The 22187-nt window shown below is 38.2% G+C and overlaps 1 protein-coding gene across 2 annotated transcripts; it reads right to left on the bottom strand.

The window, feature by feature from the left end:
• Positions 1-27: 27 nt before the first annotated feature.
• Positions 28-16047, bottom strand: LOC116724503 (MAM domain-containing protein 2). Of its 2 annotated transcripts, none has more exons than XM_032570241.1 (15): positions 15863-16047; positions 15655-15765; positions 10507-10793; positions 9538-9622; positions 8215-8352; positions 6927-7204; positions 6171-6264; positions 5912-6058; positions 4864-4983; positions 4638-4780; positions 3501-3636; positions 2810-2968; positions 2475-2728; positions 414-498; positions 28-343 (listed from the first exon to the last, which is right to left on the bottom strand). In XM_032570241.1, exons 1-15 carry the CDS (start codon positions 15921-15923, stop codon positions 297-299), a joined length of 2145 nt encoding a protein of 714 aa, XP_032426132.1. In that variant the 5' UTR covers positions 15924-16047; the 3' UTR covers positions 28-296. The 2 variants fall into 2 exon arrangements, with proteins under 2 accessions (XP_032426132.1, XP_032426134.1); XM_032570243.1 differs by having other exon boundaries at positions 3540-3636; positions 15863-16046.
• Between the last annotated feature and the right edge of the window lie 6140 nt (positions 16048-22187).

The raw sequence follows: 22187 nt of genomic DNA, 5'->3' as shown, positions 1-22187 counted from the left end.
TATTTCAAAATGTGACAACAAACAATCTTATTTAACGACATTCTTGGGTTTATTTAAGCAATGAGCATTAATCTAATGCATATAAGTGTGAAGGAAAACACCGTCTGACACCCTGTGGTGCATCAGTGCAGAGAGAAAGCCTGATATATCTGACATGTTGCCCCGTTCAAAACTGAATTTCTTTAGTCCACATGTTCCAGCTGACATGTAGGAGTCAACAACGCTTCGGGTTGTCTAATGTGCAAAAATAAAAAGTGAGGAAAGTGGAGGGTTCATGCATCCTACTGCAGATATTTCTACTCGATCTCGTTGGAGCTTCCCACGGCGACGCCGACCTCCGACTCTGCAGGAAAACACGGAGGAGTCAGGAATATAATCTGATTATTTGATGTAGTTCAGAGGGAGAGGGTCACCTGGGCAAGGACCGCTGTCCAACATGATGTCATCGATGGCGATGTCGCTCCTGACTGAAGAACCGCGAGTCGCTTCAAACACAATCTGCAAAAAAAACACAATTAAATCCTTTATGGACAACTAAACTAAATCATAAAACTAAACTTTTACTTTAACTTTAAAATAATACATTATATATTAGATAAAATAAGTTTATTTTGCTTAATTAAATCAACACTGCTAAAGCTAATCTCCAATGAGTTAACATGAGCTAATATGAGACTAAAAAAACAAAACAAGGGAAAATAGAATCTAATATAATAAAAAGTAAGCTAATTTGTGATTATATAAATGAAATAAAATAAGCTTTGACGCTGGTTTAATACACTAAATTATAATAAATTAAGCCATGCTAACATAATTTATATTGACCGAAACTAAAAATAACTCAAGTACAACAAAAACATGCTAAATCAATATTTTAGCTTGAGTCTAAGATTTTTAACATTTAACTAAATCAAATGAAAAATGTTAAAAGCAAACAGATGTGCTAAGATTAACTAGACTAACATTTGCTAAAGAGAAAATTTAGATAAAATAAGTCAAGAAACTGAGCAAAGTTAAACTTAACTGTGACAACAGTATTCAAATGAAAACTAAAGAAGTTTAACTTCTTTTTGTAAACTAAGCCAAGTTAAAAACTAACAGAATTTGAATGAGAATGAACTAAAAAGCTAAATTTAACTAAAACAAGAAAAATTAAAATTATCCAAGAAAAGCTAAAATCTGCTGAAATAATACATTAAGTTAGCCTCATAAAGACGAGAACTAAGCTAAGCTAAGCTAATGTAAACTGGAATTAGAACAAGCTGGACTTAAGTAAACTAAAGGCTATGCTAGGATATTTTAGCTTTAGCTAACATGTTTGGATAGAAAATGAAGTTAGGGACGATTCATGACTTCATGATTTTGTCAAGTTTAAAAAAGCAGATTTTCTTTTCACTTGTTCCGTTTCTTTCTTTTTAACTGCTTGACCATTTTAAGCCTCTGGATGAAACGGAACCATTTACGGCTGTTTGGCTTCACCTCCATGTTTATAGGAAAAGTGATGATGGATAAATGGGAGTAAGAATCTAAAATTATGTCCTTATCTGGGTTAATGTCATGGCAGCAGCTCAAATGTTGTCATCAATGTTTTCTAGTTTCACCATCTTTCATCCTGTTAGTTTGGATTCTGCTACAGAAGAGAAACGATGATGATGATGATGATGATGATGATGATGATGATGATATAGAAGAAAAAGTGACTTCAGGCCCAAAATGTTTCCACTAATTCAACCTGAAAACAAAATGATGTTTATTTACAGCAGCTTCTGTTGTTTTCAGAAATAAATTAACAACATTGATTCAATGAACTCAGAAGTTATTGGAAATACTTTGTTTTTGTTTCAACAGGGCCGGTCAAAGCTTTTTGGGGGCCCTAACCAGATTTTCATTTGGGGCCCCTCACACCAACATGTGAACACCAGATGCTTTATGATTCCTAAGCTACTCTGCTGCTATCATTAGCACCATTTTATCGTACCACTGTTATTATTTTTTGTTTGTTATTATAGCCATTTATTTTATTTTAACTTTACAGGAACAACAAACTAAACAATAATTGTTTGGATTTTGAGACGACTCAGATTAATTATGACTACCGTTGGCACCAATACCTTAATATCACTACTAAATATAATTTTATTCATAGTCCAAAAGTACATATTATGTTATATAATTAATGAATTATTATGTATAATATAGAATTAAAATATTGATTTGGTGGTGATGTTATGAATTACATCAGTGGCATGAGCAAGAAAATTTATTATGAAAATTGTGTACATAAACTTACAGTATTACCATGGAAACATGAATCATCCTTAATGTATATATATATATTACTGTATATATTTGAATATAAATAGATGTTTATATACTTTTTGTTTCTTTTTTACATGTTAAAGGGACTAAAACATATTTATTTTATTTTATATGTCTCAGCAGATCAACAATAACAGGATTTATTTCTGTCTCGCCTGATGGTGACTCTGGCTCTGGTATTCCAGCTGGGCTCTCAGCCAGGCGATGCTTTGCTCGCCGCTCCGTTGCCATAGCAACACTTCCTCTCCGTCCTTGTCGGCGAGCACCCGGAGCTTCCCGGTTCCCGACCCGTACATGTGGTAGAAGAACCGGAGACACTGAGGGCCCCGGGTTCCCCGGACAGGACGGGACCGCAGCCGCGCGCTCTGACCCGGCAGCATGGGCGACGCCTCGATGTACATGTAGTACCCTGTCGCAGGCAGAGGGGGCGCTGTCTGAGGGATGCCGCTGCCTCAACAGGAAACAGGAAGTGACGGGGGGGTGACCTCACCGAGTCCTGTGGTGTGGTCCCCTCTGGGGCCCGTGTAGGAAGTGGGAGTGGGGCCCCTCCTCTGGTGCCAGGTGGCAGCGTCCCTGTGTTTGTCCTGGGAGTATCCGCAGAGTCCGGCCTCAAAGTCACAGTGTCCAGGCAGCGGCGCAGACAGGAAGCCTGAGACAGGAGAAACCACATGATTGGTTCGACCCTGAGAAAGAATCCACCAGCTGCTGGTAGAGAATAAAATAAGTGACTGATACATGACACTGTTTACCTGGAAAAAACAATTTAACTTAAGAAATGTACAATAAATACAAATGTTTAATATATTTAAAAACAACTACTTACTCCAATAAAAGAAATAAAGAAATTTAAAGGTACAAAATAAAAAAATTATAAAGAAGAAACTGTTTGCTTAAAAAAATCTGTTAAAAATTGAAAAAATCTAAACAAACTTTTTACCTGAAAAAAATAAAAAAATAAAAGTAAAACAAAAACAGCACTAATAAAAAAATAATAAAAAAAACTGCATGAAAAAAAAGTTTTAAAAAAATAAGAATCTATAATAAATAATAATAATAAATGTTTACCTGAAAAGAAAGTAACTGCCTGAAAACACTCCAAGTTAACAAAAACAAATTCAAATATAAAAATGTTAAAAATTAGTATTTAGACTTTAAAATTAACATATGTTTTCATCCTTAAATCTGCTGCAGTCTGTTGGAAAAGAGACAGACGTCGTTACCGGCCGTCAGCTCACAGTCTCCCAGGTTCAGGCTGACGTCGTCCAGCGCCACGGAGCCGCAGTCCCAGAAACTCCTGCAGGTGCTGACGAACGCCATCTGAAGAAGGCAAACAGGAAGTGAGGCGCCGCACAAGAAATAATTAAATATTTCCGTTTTATGTATTATTTGAGTCTGGAGGATCTTTTAGTTTGAAAATCCTTTAACCGGATTCTCTCGGTTACGTCTTGTGCGCCAACGTTGATCCACAAGCAGCAAAATGAGTCAGAAACAGATCAGACGTTTTTGGAAAGTTTCTTTGTGAAGAGAAAAGGCCCAGAGAAGAGACAGGAGAACGGATTTATCCCGGCAGGTGATTCCCACATTCCAAGCTCTGCATGATGTTAATGAGGAAGCTTCAAACTGCTTCACCACGTAGAGACCATGAGCACCCTGTGCATAAGCAACACTTCGGGTACCATGGTATCAGGAAAGTTCAATAACCGTTTTCCTCTGCGTTTTTTCAGCGTGTTCATCTCTTTCCTCTCTCATTGGGATGAGACCGTCTGGTTACAGAGAAACAAGCTCAGGGCTCCCATTAGTCGTTATCATGAGTTAAAATTTTCACAAAAGTAAAATATTCGTTTTTGTGGCACATCTGTATCTTATTTTGAAGGGATATGTAAACGTCATCATAGCGACCCGAGTCGGAGAGTGTTAGGGCAGTGGAGAGACAAGATGAGAGGAGTGGAGCTTGTGAGTTTTAGGTCTGGTTCACACGACACGATTTAAGGAATGTCGGCAGCGTTCTCCTCTCAGTCAGGAAAAACCCCACAGGCTGAGATAATCGGGCCAAGACAATGTTCACTATGTCGGATTTTAGATCGGGCATATCGAACACACCACCACGTAACACAGCACACACTGCAGGACGTAAGATTGTCGTAAAGGGAAAATCGGGGCAAAAAAAAAAAAGCTTTAGCAGGAACACCGACATGCAGAAGCATTATCTGACGGTTCAAGACTCATTTTCCCGTGGTTTTTCTCTCCCTCCAGTCTCTCTCTCTGTTTATTACCGTGTTTATTCCTCCACATGCGATTCTCTCTTGTCTTCCACTGACCTTGGCCGCCTGCGACGTCTGGAAGGACACGTCTGCTGAGATCCAGATTCCCCTGGACTTTTCTGCCTGGGTCCAGATCTTCTCCTGCCGGCCTCCCTGCTGCAGCAGGTAAACCACCAGCGCCTGCTCCGTCTGGTTGAAACCTGCCACAGTTTTCATTCAGAAAAACCCAACATTCCTGCAAACCGCTCACACCAGAGAGACTTCACAGCCGGAGTCGGATCACCTCTCAGAGAGAAGTAGAACCTGAGGCAGAACCTGGTGTTGCCCGGCAGGATGGGGCTGATCACGCTGCTAACGTAGCCGGAGCGCGGGCCCAGCCGGGAGTGAGCCAACAGGAAGGATCCTGGTGGGAGAAGACGGGATTTATTTCCTTGTGAAAGTCTGTTTTCAACTACAGAAAGCCAACATTTCATAAGAACTGAGTTGGTTTTGGAGCTAAGCTAAGAAAATATTTGTTTCTATTCCTCTCTGACGAAACTCCTTTAAACTGAAGGAAAAAACTGTGAAACTGTTGGGCACATTTCTGCTAATCCGCTAATAGCAAAACTAAATTTAGCTTAGCATTTTTGCTAACTTTTAAAAATTTTAGTGCAATTATCTTAAACTAAATTAAGATAAGTGCAATTATTTTTGTACATTTTCAGTTGAATAAAGTTTTGGTTATTGATTGGTAAGATTTCGTTGATATTGGCTCTTATTTTGAAGTTGGTGGAGATTGTTAACGCAGCAGTTCCATTTCCTCTCTTCCTCACTGTCTCTCTTTCTTCCCCCAATTTCTTTATTAAAACCAAAAAACCTGCAGGAACAAAATAAAACCAACAGTAGAGAAGAAGATAAAAACATAAATCAATACCTAAAGTCTTTACAGAACATGGATGTCAACATAGTTGAAGCTTTAGCATTAGCTTCCACTACATACCAAGTAAATAAAGCGCTTTAGGATTAAATTAGGCTAAATATCATGTTAATAAAACAGTCTAGCATTAGCTTCCACTAAATACAATGTTAATATAGCTTTTAGCATTAGCTTGTACTAAATAACCTGTTGATTTAGCTCTTTAGCATTAGCTTCTACTAACTAACATGTTGAAATAGCTCTTTAGCATTAGCGGAACTAATATTTCTGATTAACTACTGTTGCCCACCATTGAAATGAAATTAATATTTCATTTAAATTCAATTTAATGAAGATATTTCACCATCCATGTTGTGCTAAATCTGAAAGGTGTGGTGCAATATCTCATCAAGTCGTGTTTGCAGTTTTCTCTCACCTGCTCCTGTGGTGTGGTCTCCATTCCTGAATATGTTGGGTTTCACCGACACTCTTCTCCAAGACGACGCGGCGCTCCGGTCCTGGGTGTAGAGGCAGAGACCAGATTCAAAATCACAGTTGGCGACGGACGGATCGAAGGTCGGCTCTGTGGAAGTAATGCCAGGGATCAGCATGTTGGCGCTCTGGGAGAAATGATTTCTCCAGGTGTTTTGTTGGCTTGTTGGGATTCATGATGAAGACAGAAGTTCACAGCTCACCTGTGTCTTTGTTGCAAAACTCTGGAGAAAAGGAAATGTCGTCCAGAGCAACATGTCCGCCTCTCGGGCTGTTAAAGCCCACTTCAAAAACCACCTGGAGACAAACAGAAACCCATAAATGAAGCAGCTCTTCCACAAATCTGGAAAATATTGCAAGTTTCCTGTGTGCATATTTATGTATTCATTGCAACCAGAGCAGAAGGAAATGTGGATTTACTGAGGAGAGTGAGATATCCTCTGTCTCTGCTCTCCAGTCCTGTTAGCAGTGGACACAACCAGAGACTCTTCATGGTCAGATGAATGTCTGGTTGAGGAAAATCAGTTTTATCTCTGGTTTCTGAGGCTGAGAATCAGCTCCAGTCGTTTGGGATTGGTAACTGTCTCCAGTGGAAGAGTTCAGGCATCTTGTGCTTCGTTTCCACTGAGTGTTACAGCACAGGTTGGTGCCGTACCACAGAGTCCAATTGCCAGTAGAACCCAAACGCCTGACATGGCATCAAACTAGTGCGATGACAAATGAGACGCAATCAGGGGCATTTTTCTGTGGAACAATCAATGGACTGTGTTGTGAGCAGGTTGACCCAAACTGCTCCGCGGTCCTATGGATGTCCTGTTGGTCAGTCCCATCTGATGGAAAATGTTTCCAGCACCAGTTGGACTCTTACTGAGCCCAAACGCTTAACATGGTGTCACAGCAGTGTATGCGCTTGTCACCGCATCGTCAAATAAAGTTCAACATAGCTGTGATTTCCTGACCTGCACGGGGTGTGGAGCCTTCAGGTCCACCTGAACAGGGATCCACTCTCCTGGGGGGCTGATGAAGTCGACCCGGTTGTCTGGCTCGGCTTTCCACAGCTCCTGGTACTGGCCCAGGCGGTCCCGGGTGAAAACGGTGAACATGTTCCCTCTTTCCTCGCTTCGCTGGTACTGGAAGCTCAGGCAGCCGGACATCGGCGTCGTCGCCATGGGAGAGACCAGCTTGGCGACCTCTGTGAACGTCTTGGCGTAGCTGGAGTCGACGTACATGAAGTGACCTGAGGAAGACGAGCAAACCTGGAAGAAGATTTCTCTCAACCGCGGAGACGCCGTCAGCAGCTTCAGGGTGTAGCGGTTAGCTAAATGACTGTAATCCAATCAGATGCTCCTGATTACAGGTTTCCAGCTGTGAAGTCCCATAATCTGCTGGTTTGTTTCTCTCAGTCTAAAAATAATGTGTGAATGTTTGTTTCACAGACACACACAGAGCTGAAAACGTCCAGGAAGCCACAACTCAATGTTTTATTTGATTTACTTTAACACATTTTTTTTTAAGTACAGTTTTGGGTGTCAGTTAGTAACTGATTATTGTGATGATTAATTGATTAATCAATAGTGCAGATTATCCATCGGTTTAGTGAAAGTAGCCTCCAATTAATTAGCCTTAATCAAAGGCTAACTGATTAATCAATTATTAATCGATTAATCGAATTCTTCATTCAACCACTGAAGCCTTTTTCACACCATGTTAGAAATATGTGTGTATAAAAAATACAAGTAAACAAATAATTTAATTCCTTTTTAAATAAGAAATCAACCTTTTTAGGCTAAAAGATAATAATATAACTTGATTATTTGTAGCAAAGGAAACATCTGCAGCCAAACAAAAATAAAAAAAACTAACATGAAAAATTCGTATCTTCATCTGGATGATCTGTTGATTATTTTTTGGATTAATTGATTAGTAACTGGGAAGAATTTGAAGCTAAAACTAGAAAACTTGATAAATTTTGGGCAAAATATAAACAGATATAAAAGAAGTTTTTTATCTTCAATATAAAATGTAAATATATTTATACAATTTTTGGCTTAATTGCTGCTTTGATTATGTTGTTTTCTTTCCACAAATGGCCTCTTTTAGAGACTGTACTCTCCAGTTAACAATTAATCAATTACTAAATTAGTGGACAGTCATTTCAATGATCGATTAATCTTGATTAATCACGATTAATCGTTTCAGCCTTTGTGTCGGTACAGAATTAAAAGCATTGCATGCAGCAGGTCTCACCTGTCTTGTTGTGGTATGTGTGATCGTCCGGCATGTCGTTGTGAGCCAGCTGGACTCCGCCGCCGCCAACGTACCAGTTCACGTTTACGTTCCACTGGTTGCTGTAGCCGCACAGATGAGGCTCCTCAAAATCACATTCTGGAGACAGAAGAACCGAAATGAACCTGCAGTTTGGACAAAAACTAAACCAGAACCATCTGTATCAACAATGAACCTAGAGCTGCCCGTTAATCTGGGAAGAGTTAATTATGGGATCATTTATAGATTAAAATATAAAACAAATATTGAAAAATTGAAACTCAGTGAACATATAATTTATTTCACCTGCTTATTTATGTTAATGTTCATAAGATAAATGCAGTTTATTACATAAGAAAACACAGTTTCTAGTTTGATTACATTTCATAGTGAAATCAAAGCTATTAGCTAAAGCAGCTGGTTGTTCAGAGGATTTAAGCAACAAATTAGAAAGATTAGTGGAAGGAAAAACTGTGATAGGATTCATTAGCAGATGAAGGTAGAGGACCCAAAAATTCTTCTCAAGTGAGAGAAAAGTTTTGAGATTACTTTCAAAATTTCTGAGATTTTTTCTACAAAATGTGACTTTTCAAGCTCAGAATTTTTCTGGTTTTATTTTTAGAACATTTCTGAGATTAATTTAAATATTTCTGAGGTTTTATTTTTATTTATTTATTTTTTGTTGCAAATTTTCAACTTTTCAAGGTCAGATCTTTCCTTGTTTTCTTCTAGAACATTTCTGACATTAATTTCAACATTTCTGATATTTTTCTAGCACATTTTTGACTTTTCACACTCAGAAATTTTGTTGTTTTTTCTAGAACATTTCTTTGATTAATCTGAAAATTTCTGAGATTTTTATAGAAAACTTTTGACATTTCAAACTCACACATTTCCTAGTTTTTTGATTAAAATTCTGAGATTAATCTGAAAATTTCAGAGTTTTTATCTAGCAATTTTTCATCTTTTCATACTCAGAAATTTACAATGTTTTTCTAGAAAACATGTCAGATTAATCTCAAAATTTTGCATTTTTCTAGCAAATCTTTGACTTTTCAAACTAGGAACATTCCAAGTTTTCCTACATTTCTGGAATTAAAACAAGTTTTTTGGCAGCAATGTACTCCCTTTTTTTCTATTTACAATGCTGTAAAAATAAGGGTTCACCCTGTTGCTTCTTTTGTTTTGTTTTGTTTTTTAAGTGCTGCAGAAACGAGCAGCAGATGTTGTCCATCAGGATGTCTTGTTTTTCTTCTGTTCTGGGTGGAGATGTGAGAGTCGAACAGCAGAAGTGCAGTCACCCACCCAGGCAGTATCCGGGGCTGATGTGGATCTCAAAGATGGCCACGCTGCTCTCTGCGCTCGCTCCAGCCCGACCTTGGATCACAATCTGTTCAAACGGGACGGGAACACCCAGAGAAGTGAAAGCAGCAGGTTCAATGTAACTTAAGCACTAATTGAAAACATGCATGCAGAGTTTTTCTCGATGCTTTGACAGAGAGTGGCGTTCGAAGGCCGAAGCGGCGCAGGACTTTCTGCCGGGGTGTTTATGTGATGAGGGGCCCACACATGGCGGAGGCCTGGCACCTCATCATCGTGGTCCCGGTCCAGTCCGCCGGGCCCTGCCTCGGCTCACAACGTAAACACCAGCTCTGTGTTTACGCTACGATAAAAGCTCTGCGTATCGGACTAATTTTAGAACGGCGTGGGGAACCGGGCTGCAGGAGGTTCTGCTGCAGCAGCACAGGGTTCTGATGTTATTCATCAATAAAGATCCAATAACAAGACTCTACTGAAAAACAATCAATAAGACGGAAATTTACAATAAAACAACAATTGATTGGTTTTATGATCAATCTGGATGGTTGGATGTAGTGTTGGAGGTTTTGTTGTACGGTTGGATGTTTGGCTGGTTGGATGTAGTGTTGGAGGTACGGTTGGTTATTTAGTTGGATGGATGCATTTTTGGATGTTTATTTGGATGTATAGTTGGGTGTACGGTCGGATGTTTTGTTGTACGGTTGGATGTTTGGCTAGTTGGATGTTTTGTCGTACGGTCGGATGTTTTGTTGTACGGTTGGATGTTTGGCTAGTTGGATGTTTTGTTGTACGGTTGGATGTTTTGTTGTACGGTTGGATGTTTTGTTGGATGTTTTGTTTTGCTGGTTGGATGTTTTGTTTTGCTGGTTGGATGTTTTGTTGTGCGGTTTGATATTTTGCTGTACGGTTGGATGTACGGTTGGATGTACGGTTGGACGCGGCCCCTCTCCTCACCCTGAATGGCTCCGAGGCGTTGTGCAGATCCACGCTGGCGATGACCCAGCTGTCTGATGGCGTCCTGCTGCTCCACAGCGGCGTGTCGAAGCTCCGCCCCTCGCTGCGCCGCAGAACCTCCAGGTGACCCGACCCGGCGATCTGGTACACCAGCCGCACGCAGCTCCACTCGTCGTGCTCCAGGGACGGGCTCAGCAGGACTCCCGTCGCTTCTCTCTTTGGTTCGACACCAGAACCTGAGCTGCCCTCCACGTCGTCGCTCACGGTTTCCACGGCAACAAAATGTCCTAAACAAAGCAGAATAGACAGGATATTTAACTATTAACTATTTTCCACTTATCGCATTCATTATGTTGCGATAATGAATGCGCATCTCTTTACACAGAGAACAGTCAATATACTGCGTTGTAACATGTTGTCATAGATGACTGAATTTAGCACTTTAGCATTAGCTTCAGCTAAATACCATATTGGTATAGCACTTTAGCATTAGCTTCAGTTAAATACCATGTTGGTATAGCACTTTAGCATTAGCAAAACTAATATTTATGATTAGTGAATTCAAGCCTTCTCCCAGTGCTAACTAGAAACAATCAATCCACCCATTGCTCTCTGCTATGCTACAACTAGCATAGCCTGTTGTGAATGCTAAGGCTAGTTAGCATGGCCACCGATGATAATAAATAAACAGTTTTCTTGTAATGTTAAGTTGTTTCTCCACTACCAGCACATTTGGCAGCGAGTACACGAAGTTGACTGGCAGCGGTAAGACCCGCCTCCTGGCTCTGATTGGTCGGGGGCGGGGCATTTCTTCAGTAGCTCAAGGAAGAGGTGGAGGAGATCAATCTTCACCTGATATTCTGTATCAAAGTTACATACTGCAGCTGTAAAAGCAACATCATTTCCATCATTTTTTCCTACTCCAATGCTCTGCACTCCGGTGTGCATTCCTAGCGCCGACATCTAATCCAAAACAAATGCAGCATCCGTCCCTCAGCGCCCAGTTATCACGTAAAACAAAACAGTAGAAGAAGCAAATAATTTCTAACATGTTAAAGTTACAGAAGATACTGAAACATGGACTCTACAGCTAATTTCAGTCAAAAAGGAGAAAGGATTTCCCCTCGGGAAAAACCCCAACAGACTAAATGCTGTTTATATTAGAGTCTCAGAAACAATATACAGAAGTGAATATGTTAATCCAGATCAGGATTTAAAACCCAGAGTCATAAATCTCTGAGTCAGTTCAGCATGAAATCCTTTTTCCTGACCCCTGTGTGCCTCAGGGCGTTTTGAGCTCTCCTCAGTGGTCTGTCATTTATTATTTGCCCCTGTGGAATGCTCTGCAGCCCTGCAGCTCCGCAGAATGAGAGAAAAACACCCAAGTACCGAGACTCAAAACAGCCACTCAACGGGAAACTCATTTCATTAGCGTTTGTCAATAAATGTCAACTAACCGCATCCAATCAACAGCAGTTAACACGGCTTTCCTCGTGCTGTTTGGTGTGAAAAGAGCATAAACAAAAGCAGAAGAAAGGAGGAGAAATGAATAATGAAAGGCCGCGCCGCCACTGAGGCTTTTTAACGAGCTGAGGACGCAGCAATCAGGATGGAAACAGTTGGAGGAAAAGCGACTGAGTCATGAGTCCCGCTGCCGCAGCAGGGCAGTTTGTAGTCAAGTTCAACCAGTGATGGTGGATGGAAACAAAGAAAAGCTTACAGAAGTTTTTCCAGCTGTCTGGTTTATGGGCGATGCAAAGACGATTACAGAATATCTGTTTTTGCTCTTCAGCAATACTGAAAAGCAGTTATTTAATAAATAAGGCTTAAAAATAAACTAAAACAAGTTATGGTCACATCACAAAGCTAAACCCAGAGCAACAGAGTTTACTTAAGCTAATAGTAACAATGTAAGCAACTGTAAAATACAAAAGTTTTCAATCAATCAAATTTTATTTGTATAGCACATTTCAGCAGCAAGGCATTTCAGAGAGCTTTACATCATAAAAACACAAAGTCATGCGACATAGAGTCGACAATCAAAACATGACATTAAATCAAGTTCCATCATTAAATTCGTAATTGATTATGTTTCAAATAAAACTCTAAACATTTGGGTTTTTAGTCGAGATTTAAAGGAAGTCAGTGTTTCAGCTGTTTTACAGTTTTCTGGAAGTTTGTTCCAAATTTGTGGTGCATAGATGCTGAAAGCTGCTTCTCCTCGTTTGGTTCTGGTTCACATTAATTAGTACAGCAGACGCTAAAACATTAGCATTCTGTGATTAGCTGCTAGCATGACTATGACTGCTTGCTAGCTCGTACTAATGCTTCAAATGCTTCATTTGTAGTAAATGCTTTTATTTCAACTCGATTGGATTACTGTAACGCACTTTATCTGGGAGTTAGTCAGTCGCTGCTCTCACGTCTGCAGCTAGTACAGAATGCTGCTGCACGACTGCTGACAGGAACTCGAAAGAGGGAACACGTGACCCCTGTCCTGGCCTCACTTCACTGGCTGCCGGTATATTTTAGGATTCATTTTAAAATTCTTATGTTTGTTTTTAAATCACTACATAATCTTGCCCCGGCTTACCTCTCTGAGCTTCTTCACCCATACATACCTTATCGGTCTCTTAGGTCCGCAGATCAGCTGCTTTTGAAGGTACCGAGATCAAGAAGGAAGCTCAGAGGGGACAGGGCTTTCTCTGTCATGGGCCCCAAATTGTGGAACAACTTGTCTTTGCAGGTCAGGGAGGCCCCTTCACTGTCCACTTTTAAAGCTCGTCTTAAAACCCATCTATTTTATTTGGCTTTCAACTCTAGCGGGATCTAGTTTTAAATTGTATGTTTTTGTTTTTAAACTGTAAGTTTTTATTTTATGTTTTTTTTATTGTTATGTTGTGTCTTGATGTACAGCACTTTGTATCAGATGGTTGTTTTAAAGTGCTTTATAAATAAAGTTGGTATGGTATGGTAAAAACTCAGAAATCCTGATTTCCGAAGGAGAGAAAATCAACTGCGCTGCCAGCAGGAAGTTAGATTTTATATTCTGAAAGTCGTAGAGTTTTTCAGACATCGACTTTAGGATCCAATATGGCCGCTCCTCTCGGAAACGGTAGCAAGCTGTGATGAAGACATGTTTATTTCAGAGTTCATCTAAAGACATTTTCTAAAAAACAAAACATGGAAGTTTCAAAAACTAGAAATGTTCAGAAATAAATCTATCACATTTTCCACTTTTTGAAATGCAGAAAATTTCTCCTTTTTTTTGTAAATTCTGAGATTAATTTTTGTGGTGGAGATTTACTCTTCTTTTATTTTTATCTACAATGGCACTGATACACTGTTATAATTTATAATTTAGTCTTGTATATTACATGTAGCTTACGTTTTCCTGCCTTAAAGTTTGGTTATGATGAGGTTAAAAGAAACTGTATCCTTTGCTTATCTTTAAACGCCATGAATAAAGTGACCTGAAGTGTGGCCTTGAAGTAGGCCACACTCCGTGTCACAGTTAGCTTGACACAGTCCAGCTGTTTGTGCTAGATCCAGAGGTTCATGCCGCCATTCTTCCCAACTCTGTGCATGAATTGTGTTTTTCAGTACAGAAACATGAATGCACAACAAGTGACAGAGTAATCACTGTAATCACATGATCTGAGCTCCATTCATCAGGCTGTGAGCTAATAAACGCTGACATAACTTTGATATGGGGATGTAGCGCTCATTCATATGAGCTGCACTACAAACCCGAGGGAAAAGCCAAAATGTGCTGCTTCTCTCTCTCCAGATGTTCACTGATGCTGCAGTCAATGCAGACCAGATGGACCTTTTCCTACGGAGGGCTTTAGTGCTTCAGCCAAAGAAATCAGCAGCAATAACAGCTTCTTGAAGCTACACTCTGCATCCTTAAAGCTGCAGAATGTAACTTTTATCTAAAAAAAATTTTTTTTTTACATATGAAAAAATGAGCCAGATCATCAGAAGGAAAATTGAGCTCCTCTTCCTTTTAGTTTTTTGTCTCTAATTGTAAAAGTAGCCATCTGTAACTGCCATGGCAGTTGCTATGGAGTTACTATGACAACAGAAAATAAGCCACCATCTTAGAACTACCTCGTTCTTACCTGATTTATGAACAATATAAGCACATTACAACTATTAATCAATTACAATTTTTGCCTACCAAGATGGCGGTTCAGGATCACTTCCGGTTTAAACTTGTAGGAACTATGTACTTTCTAATTACAATATTTGAGCTAAATTACGACAATTATTATTTACTAAGAAAATTATAACATTGTCTTGGAAAATATGTCGTCTTATAACAAGAATTATTTTAATTAATGTAAATAAATATGCTACACTTTGTTAATGTACATTTTAATAATAATCTGGAAGTATTTCTTAGCTGTGCACAGCTAGCACAGCAGCTAGCACAGCATGTCATGAATGCTAATGCTAGTTAGCATAGCCATAGATGACTGCGGGTAAACAGTTTTTCTGTGACGGTAATTTGTTTGTTCATTTCAGTGATAGCAGCTCAGGGAGAAGGTGGAGGAAACTGATGTTTATTATACTGTCACAAAATAGTGACAATCTTAACAAACGGAAAAAAATAAAACATATTTGATCATATTGATGAAACAAAAAGAGCTTCCGGAACAGAACCGCTAAACTTCAGCTAGCATAGCCTGTCGTAAATGCTAAGGCTAGTTAGCATGGCCACTGATGACGGCAGAAAAACGGTAAGTTCTGATTGGTTGTTTTTGATCGCTAGCGGTTCATTTTGGCGATAGCAGCTCAGGGAGGAAATAGACGTTTATTATACATTATACTGTGACAAGATAGTGACCATCTTAAACGAAAAAAAACAAACATTTTATCATATTGATGATACAAAAAGTGCTGCTACACTTCAGCTAGCATAGCGTGCCGTAAATGCTAATTAGCCCCGATAATGGCGGATAAACAGGTTGTTTTGGTCGCGAGCACCTGAGGGAGAAGGTGAAGGAAATTATGTCTATTATATAATTATATAATATTGTCACAACATGGTGACAATCTGAACAAATGTGGGGGAAAAAAACCATATTTTTATGTTATAGTGACACACAGAAGCTTTAGAGATGCAGCAGGGAATAAAAGTACCGTCTCTGTGCAGGGTCCAGATGGAAAAGTCTGCGTCTGACGTGTATCCGCAGGTGTTGGACTCAAAGTTACATGAGCCTGGCAGCAGCCGGCTGTGGGCTCGGACTGCGGCTTGGAGCGCAGGAATAGAAACGGAGAGAAACAGACGGAACGGTGAGAATGAATCATCGGCAAGTGTCGATATTCCCCGGCAGTAATGAGAGCTTACCGACAAACGCCAGGAGGTAGATTTGCAGCGTCGCAGTTTTCTTTCTGAGGAAAAACGCCATCGCTCTCCAGAAAATAAAAGAAGCAAAGAAAGTTTTTTGTGTTTTTTTTTTTCCCCCAGAAAAAAGTTTTGCAGGGTTTGTCTGAGTGTCTCTCCAGCTCAAAGACTGGCAGCACACTGTGAGGAGGAGGAGGAGGAGGAGGAGGAGGAGGAGGAACAGGGAGCCAGAGGTCGGAGAGGAAGGGTGGGAGGAGAAAGGAAGGTGAATGATGAGCTAAAAAGGACATAAAACTTGTAGATGTTGAGTTCACAAAACGTGATCAAAACACTGATAGTCACTTTGGTCTTTATCAAAACCAGCTGGCACCATTCAGCTCAGTGGAAATCAATCTACACTGCAAAAACACAAAATCTCACCAAGTGTTTTGGTTTAGTTTCTACTATAAATGTCTAAAACATTCACAGCAAAGGTGGTTTTATCTTACATTTACAGATTATATATATATATATATATATATATATATATATATATATATATATATATATATATATATATATATATATATCTTCCAGTTTGGGCTTAATTACATTGTTTTTAAGCCTGGATATTTCAGTTAGCGATTAATCGACTACTGAATAATTATTTCAACCACTGATTAATCACAAATATTTGTTTCCGCCCTGCAATTGAAATAAGACAAAAGAGCTTGTTTAAATTCAATATGATTTTTTACTCTGCATACTCCAGTTAACGATTAATCAATGACAAAATTGGTTGACAATTATTTCACCCATTGATTAATCATGATTAATCATTTTAGTCCTGTACTTGAAATAAGACAAAACTGACTTACAAGTAGCTTTTCAGCAGAATATAAGTGCTTGTTTTAAGTAAGTATTTCCTTAATAATGATTAAAACAAGTTCTTGTTATAAGTGAAATTATCTACCACTGGAATTCATACCTTTTCTTCAATATTAATGAATAATTAACTTAAAACAAACTCTAATATCTTGCTGAAAAGTTAATAAGTTAGTCTTGTCTGGTTTCAAATGTAAGGCTGAAACAATTAATCAGATAAACTGTGATTAATTGATTATTTAAATAATTGTCAGTTAATTTAGGAATTGATTCATTGTTAACTGAAATATACAAGTTTTTAAAAAATGACCTTTTGCTTATAAGCAACATATTTAGAGCAGGAATTAAGCCAAAACTGTACAAAAATACATACATTCTGCAAATTAAAGATAAAACTTTTTTTTAATTAATCTTGATTAATCAATTATTAAAAGAATCAGCTGATTTAATAATCGATTTATTATTAACTGGAGTATATAAACTGAAAAACAACATATTCACTGTTGTTTTTATATATATTCAAATATATAGACATTATGTTAATTTAAGATAAAAATACATTGGTTGTGATTTTATTTATGTATATTTTTTGTTTACCAAAAACTCCCTAAGTTGCAGTTTTAACTTCACCTGGTTCAAATTCACAAATTTCAATGCATTTTAGGCAATAAAATATAGATATTTTCTATTTTTAAGAAAGGCATTGCATTGATTTGCATCTTTTAATGTATTTCTAAAATAGTTTTTAAACAGTTTAAGAAGATAAATGAGAAATCTGCTGAATGTGCCAATTTTTTATCCGATTAATCGTCAAACTAATCAATTACTAAAATAGTCGTTAGTTGCAGCTCTTTTTAAGTGTACTGTGATATTTGCGCTAAAACCTGGACCAGAAATACTTGGTAATATTTGGTAATATTTGGTGTTTTTACAGTTAAAGTAACAGATTATAAGTTTTTGCTTCCTGCAGCAGAGACTTTCTGGGTGGAGTGAATGAGCTCAGACCACATGACTCAGAGTGAAGCTTGAAGGGGAAAAGATCAAAAAAAGCCTTAAAGTAAAACAGCTTTACGAAGCCTTTAAGTGATGCACGCACACAATGTGTAAGGAGGACTGTTGCTGCCAAAACTGGCAATAACTATAGAACTATTTCGGCACATTAAATATATAGATATTTAATGTGCCTAATGTTGCATTCAGGAAATAAAAAAGTAAAAACAGTGTCACATGAATAAATATTATTTATTATCTAACATTATCACTATTATTTACATTTTATTTACTTGCTTTGTTTTATTAATTTCCTTATTTATAAGTTAATATTTTTCGCATTATTTTCATTATTTTTTAAAAATTATTTTAAATGAAAAACAATGAAATAAAAATAAGCTAATTAATAAAACAATAATATGGAAATAAAATAGAAACATTTCATAGCAATAATATTAAAAAATAATGAACAAATATGAATTTATATCAAATATAATGAAATAAGTTGGGAAAGTTCCTATTTTTTATTTTTTTGGATTCAATATTTGTCACAGTTTTTACTTTATCCAGCCATTTTTATTTTTTTATATGCATTTATTTATGACAACTTTGGCAGGATCAGATCTCCATAGAATTATGCTTAGTTGAGGAATGGAAGGCAAATGATGCCTGGTTTTCATTAAAATCTGAAAGCTGTCTTAGTAGAGCCACTTTTTACTGTATTTAAGCTGAAAAAGCTTCTGAGGTTCTTGATTTCTGTTGGAGTTTTTCCAATAAAATATTAATTCAAAACATTTTCATCTTAAATTTCCTTTTTATAGAAGCAAATCTTTAAATCTTCCTTTAAAATTCTCTGTTTCTTTTTCTCATGTTCTCCCATTTAATCAGGAAATGCTGTTTCCCTCCATAATTGGAAACATATTAATAAAAAAAACAAAAAACGATTTAACGAGTTGATTCACTTTGTTACCGAGCAACAGGCGTTTTTCATCAAACAATATTAAACAGAGACGCTGGCGGGCCATCAGCAGCTTAAATAAACTGAACTCCTAAATATGAGGTAACCAAGTGAGATAATGAAGCTGCAGCGGCTGAAATGCAGGAGACAAACTTCCGTTTACCGTAAAGGATTCAGTGACCCCTAGTGGCCACGTCTCAGCATTGCAGCCTCTTTTGGAAGAAAACTAGCAAAAACTCCTGCAAATGTTCGCTTTAAATAAAGAAGAAAACGCTGTAACTCGTTAGGAAAATATATTTGAGGCTCATATTTGCAGCTTGTTGTGTTTTATTGGTTTTAGAAACTAATTCTGCCCATAAAAATAAAAAAAGGATGGAAGGAAGAGAGAAAAAACAAGATAGGATGATAGAATGAAGGTAGGACACAAGGGTGGGAGGAAGAAAAGGAAGTAAATTAAGGAAATAAGGACAAGGGTGGAAGAAATGAAAGTAGGACACAAGGATGTGAGAATGGAAGGAAAGAAGGAAGGAATGAAATAAGGACAAGAATGAAATAAAGTAGGACACAAGTAAGAAAGGAAAGAAGGAAGTTAGGAAGGAAGGAACAAACGAAGGATAAGAAGGGAGGAATAAAGGTAGGACACAAGGATAGGAGAAAGGAAAGATTCAGGAAAAAAACAAGGAAGAAAAGAAAAGGAATGAAAGAAAGAAGGGATGATTAAAGGAAACAAAGACAAAGGGAAGGAAAAAGATAAAGATGCTGAATATAAATAATCACCATATTGTCAGAATTTAATTATCTTTGGGTAAAATAAGAAACTTTGTGCTTTTCGGCTCTAAAGTGTAAAATCCCAGCAGAGCCTGCAGATTTCTGACAGGCGGCCATGAGGAAACAAAAGGAGAGCTGTCCTCTTCCTCTGGAGACGCCGTGCAGTGGAACAAACTTTCCCTTCAGCAGCCGCGCAGGAAAACAGAAACACTCCTCTGATCCCTCCTCTCCTCCACAGTCACACATTCTCTGTTTTTACTCACATTTCTCTGTTTTTACTCACATTTCTGCTGTTTGATCTCCAGAAGTCAATTTTCCCCCTGATTGTGTTTTCTGACTCACTGCCCAGCTGGTTCTGTTCAGAGGAGCAGCAGGTTAAAAACCTTCAGAGGTTTCTGAGTCGGCTGTAATTTCCAACTGGTTTGCATTTCCGACTTCAGTCTTCAGTTTATTTATTTAATTTCCTGCATCAACGGCGAGGCGGCCGCATCAGGAACGACCGAAGGACGACACATGCTGCCCATCCAGAGGCTTTTATACGGTTAGGAAGTTTTGACCTCAAAACGCTGTTGGAGGAGAAACGGTGGAGACCTACAGCAGCTAAACATCACTTCACAGGTGATTGAATGAGTGGAAACTTTCACTCAATCAAAGTTTCCTCGTTTTGTAACTTTAAAAATACAAACTTTGATGGATTTTATTGGGATTTTAAATGATAGCGTGCGTAATTAAGCATAGTTTTAAGGCTTTAGCCACCTCTAACTACCAGCTAAGCTAGGTTTGGGGAATCTAGTAACTCTCTCGCTCTTTGGTTGCCTAGCAACAACCTGCTGGGTAACTTGCGCAGCAGCAGTTTCAGGTTTCACCACCGCGCCTCATACGCAGCAATTTCACTTCAGAAACAAAATAAACACAGACAGTAGAGAACGAGATATGACCAAAAATATAAAATCTAAGACCATTATAAAAATTATAACGTCAAAATTAAATTAAATCAAAGTAACGCTTTAGCATTAGCTTCTGCTAAGTCCTGTGTTGGTACAGTGCTTTAGAATTAGCAAAACTAACTTTTGTGATTATACCACATAAATTATTTTATTATTAATTTTTTTGTGCAGTAAATTTATTAATCTGGGACCTGAGTCTGAATTTCATACCACAGACAAGCAAAGATAAAAATCCTTGAATCCTTGATTAATGCTTTAGCATTAGCTTCTGCTAAGCACCGTGCTGGTATAGCGCTTTAGAATTAGCAGAACGAACGTTTGTAATTAGTGTTTAGCATTAGCTTCTGCTAAGTCCTTTGTTGGTGTAGCACATAAACATCATAAATCATAATGTTTATGATTAGTGCTTTAGGGTTAATGCAAGTAATATTCCCTTTTTTGTTTATTATTTTCAATCTGTACCCCCAGCCTGACCCCAGCCTGACCCCCAGCCTGACCCCAGCCTGACCCCAGCCTGACCCCAGCCTGACCCCAGTCTGCCCATCATCCTCTCTGAAGCTGATCCCTGATAACCTGAGAGGACGATGAGCGTCGCTGATGCCAGAAGCTACAGTTTTGTGTGCTGACTGTTGGCTCTCTAGTCCAGAATGACGGTTTATTCATGTTTGCCAACACATTTACAGAAATGGTTGAAGCGTTCCCTGACAGTAGAAGAGCGGGGACATTAACCTGGAGAATAAAAGCTGCGGTTTATGTGATCATCTTTCCTCTCAGGCTGTCTGACGTGTTTCTAAACCTGGAGGTTCTCACACTTCCTCTGGCAACAACGAAGAGCGGCGGCCTCCCTGTGTGGGATCAAGGGCGCCTTGGATGGTAATAACACACCGGATGCCATGGTTACCGGCCCGCACCACCACCATCCCTGCATTACATGCCGTTGTCACGGCAACGGGGAGCTCCCGCGGGACTTCAAGGTGTTTGTGACGCAGATGAGATGGCTGCCGTGTGTGAAAACGGGCCTCTGATGCTGGAGGCCAATTTATCCACGTTTCTGGAGAACTTCCTGCGTTTTCCATCTGCTCAGGTTGAAAACCACAATCCACCCACACAGCAACAGCTGGAGCATTTCTGGCTACAATAGCAACAAACTCAGATAAGGATCAAAATATTCCCCTACAAAACTGGACGCTTAATGACTGGAAACTTAATTAGTTTTCTGTCATTTCTTTTAATCACATGTTGATTTATTTTCTCTCTTGTTTATTTAAGGATTTATTTTTTAAATTTTCCTTATCTATTTTTTCTCCTTATACTTTGTGACAAAATGAATTAAAAAATTGTTAAATGTTGAATATTTAGAAAGTGAGAAAACATTAATGAAATAAAATGTCACAGTAGATGAACAGATGTATTAAATAAATGCACAGTATGCAAATAATGAAAAAAATAATGAAATCAAAAGAAAACAAATAAAGAAACAATAAAACTGGAAATAAAATATAAATAATAGCTACTGATATTACAATAATACAGTTAAAATTGATAAACAAACATGTACTTGTGTCAAACTGCACAAATAAATATGTTCTTTTTTTTTTACATACAATTCGGCACATTACTTAAGATGACATAATACTTTTTTTGATCCATAGCACCCAACAAAAATAAAAAATAAGTAATGATAAATAATTACTTCATGAAGCCATTTATGTATTTCTATATTTTCTGCCAATGTTGACAGAATCAGTCCTCCATAATCAGCAACTGATAATAGTAATATTTATTTATTTATTTAGAGAAA

Source organism: Xiphophorus hellerii, chromosome 8, assembly GCF_003331165.1.
Source record: "Xiphophorus hellerii strain 12219 chromosome 8, Xiphophorus_hellerii-4.1, whole genome shotgun sequence".
In the NCBI taxonomy this organism is placed as follows: domain Eukaryota; kingdom Metazoa; phylum Chordata; class Actinopteri; order Cyprinodontiformes; family Poeciliidae; genus Xiphophorus; species Xiphophorus hellerii.
The sequence above is the reverse complement of the archived record's forward strand: the minus strand, read 5'-3'. Positions and strand labels throughout refer to the sequence as shown.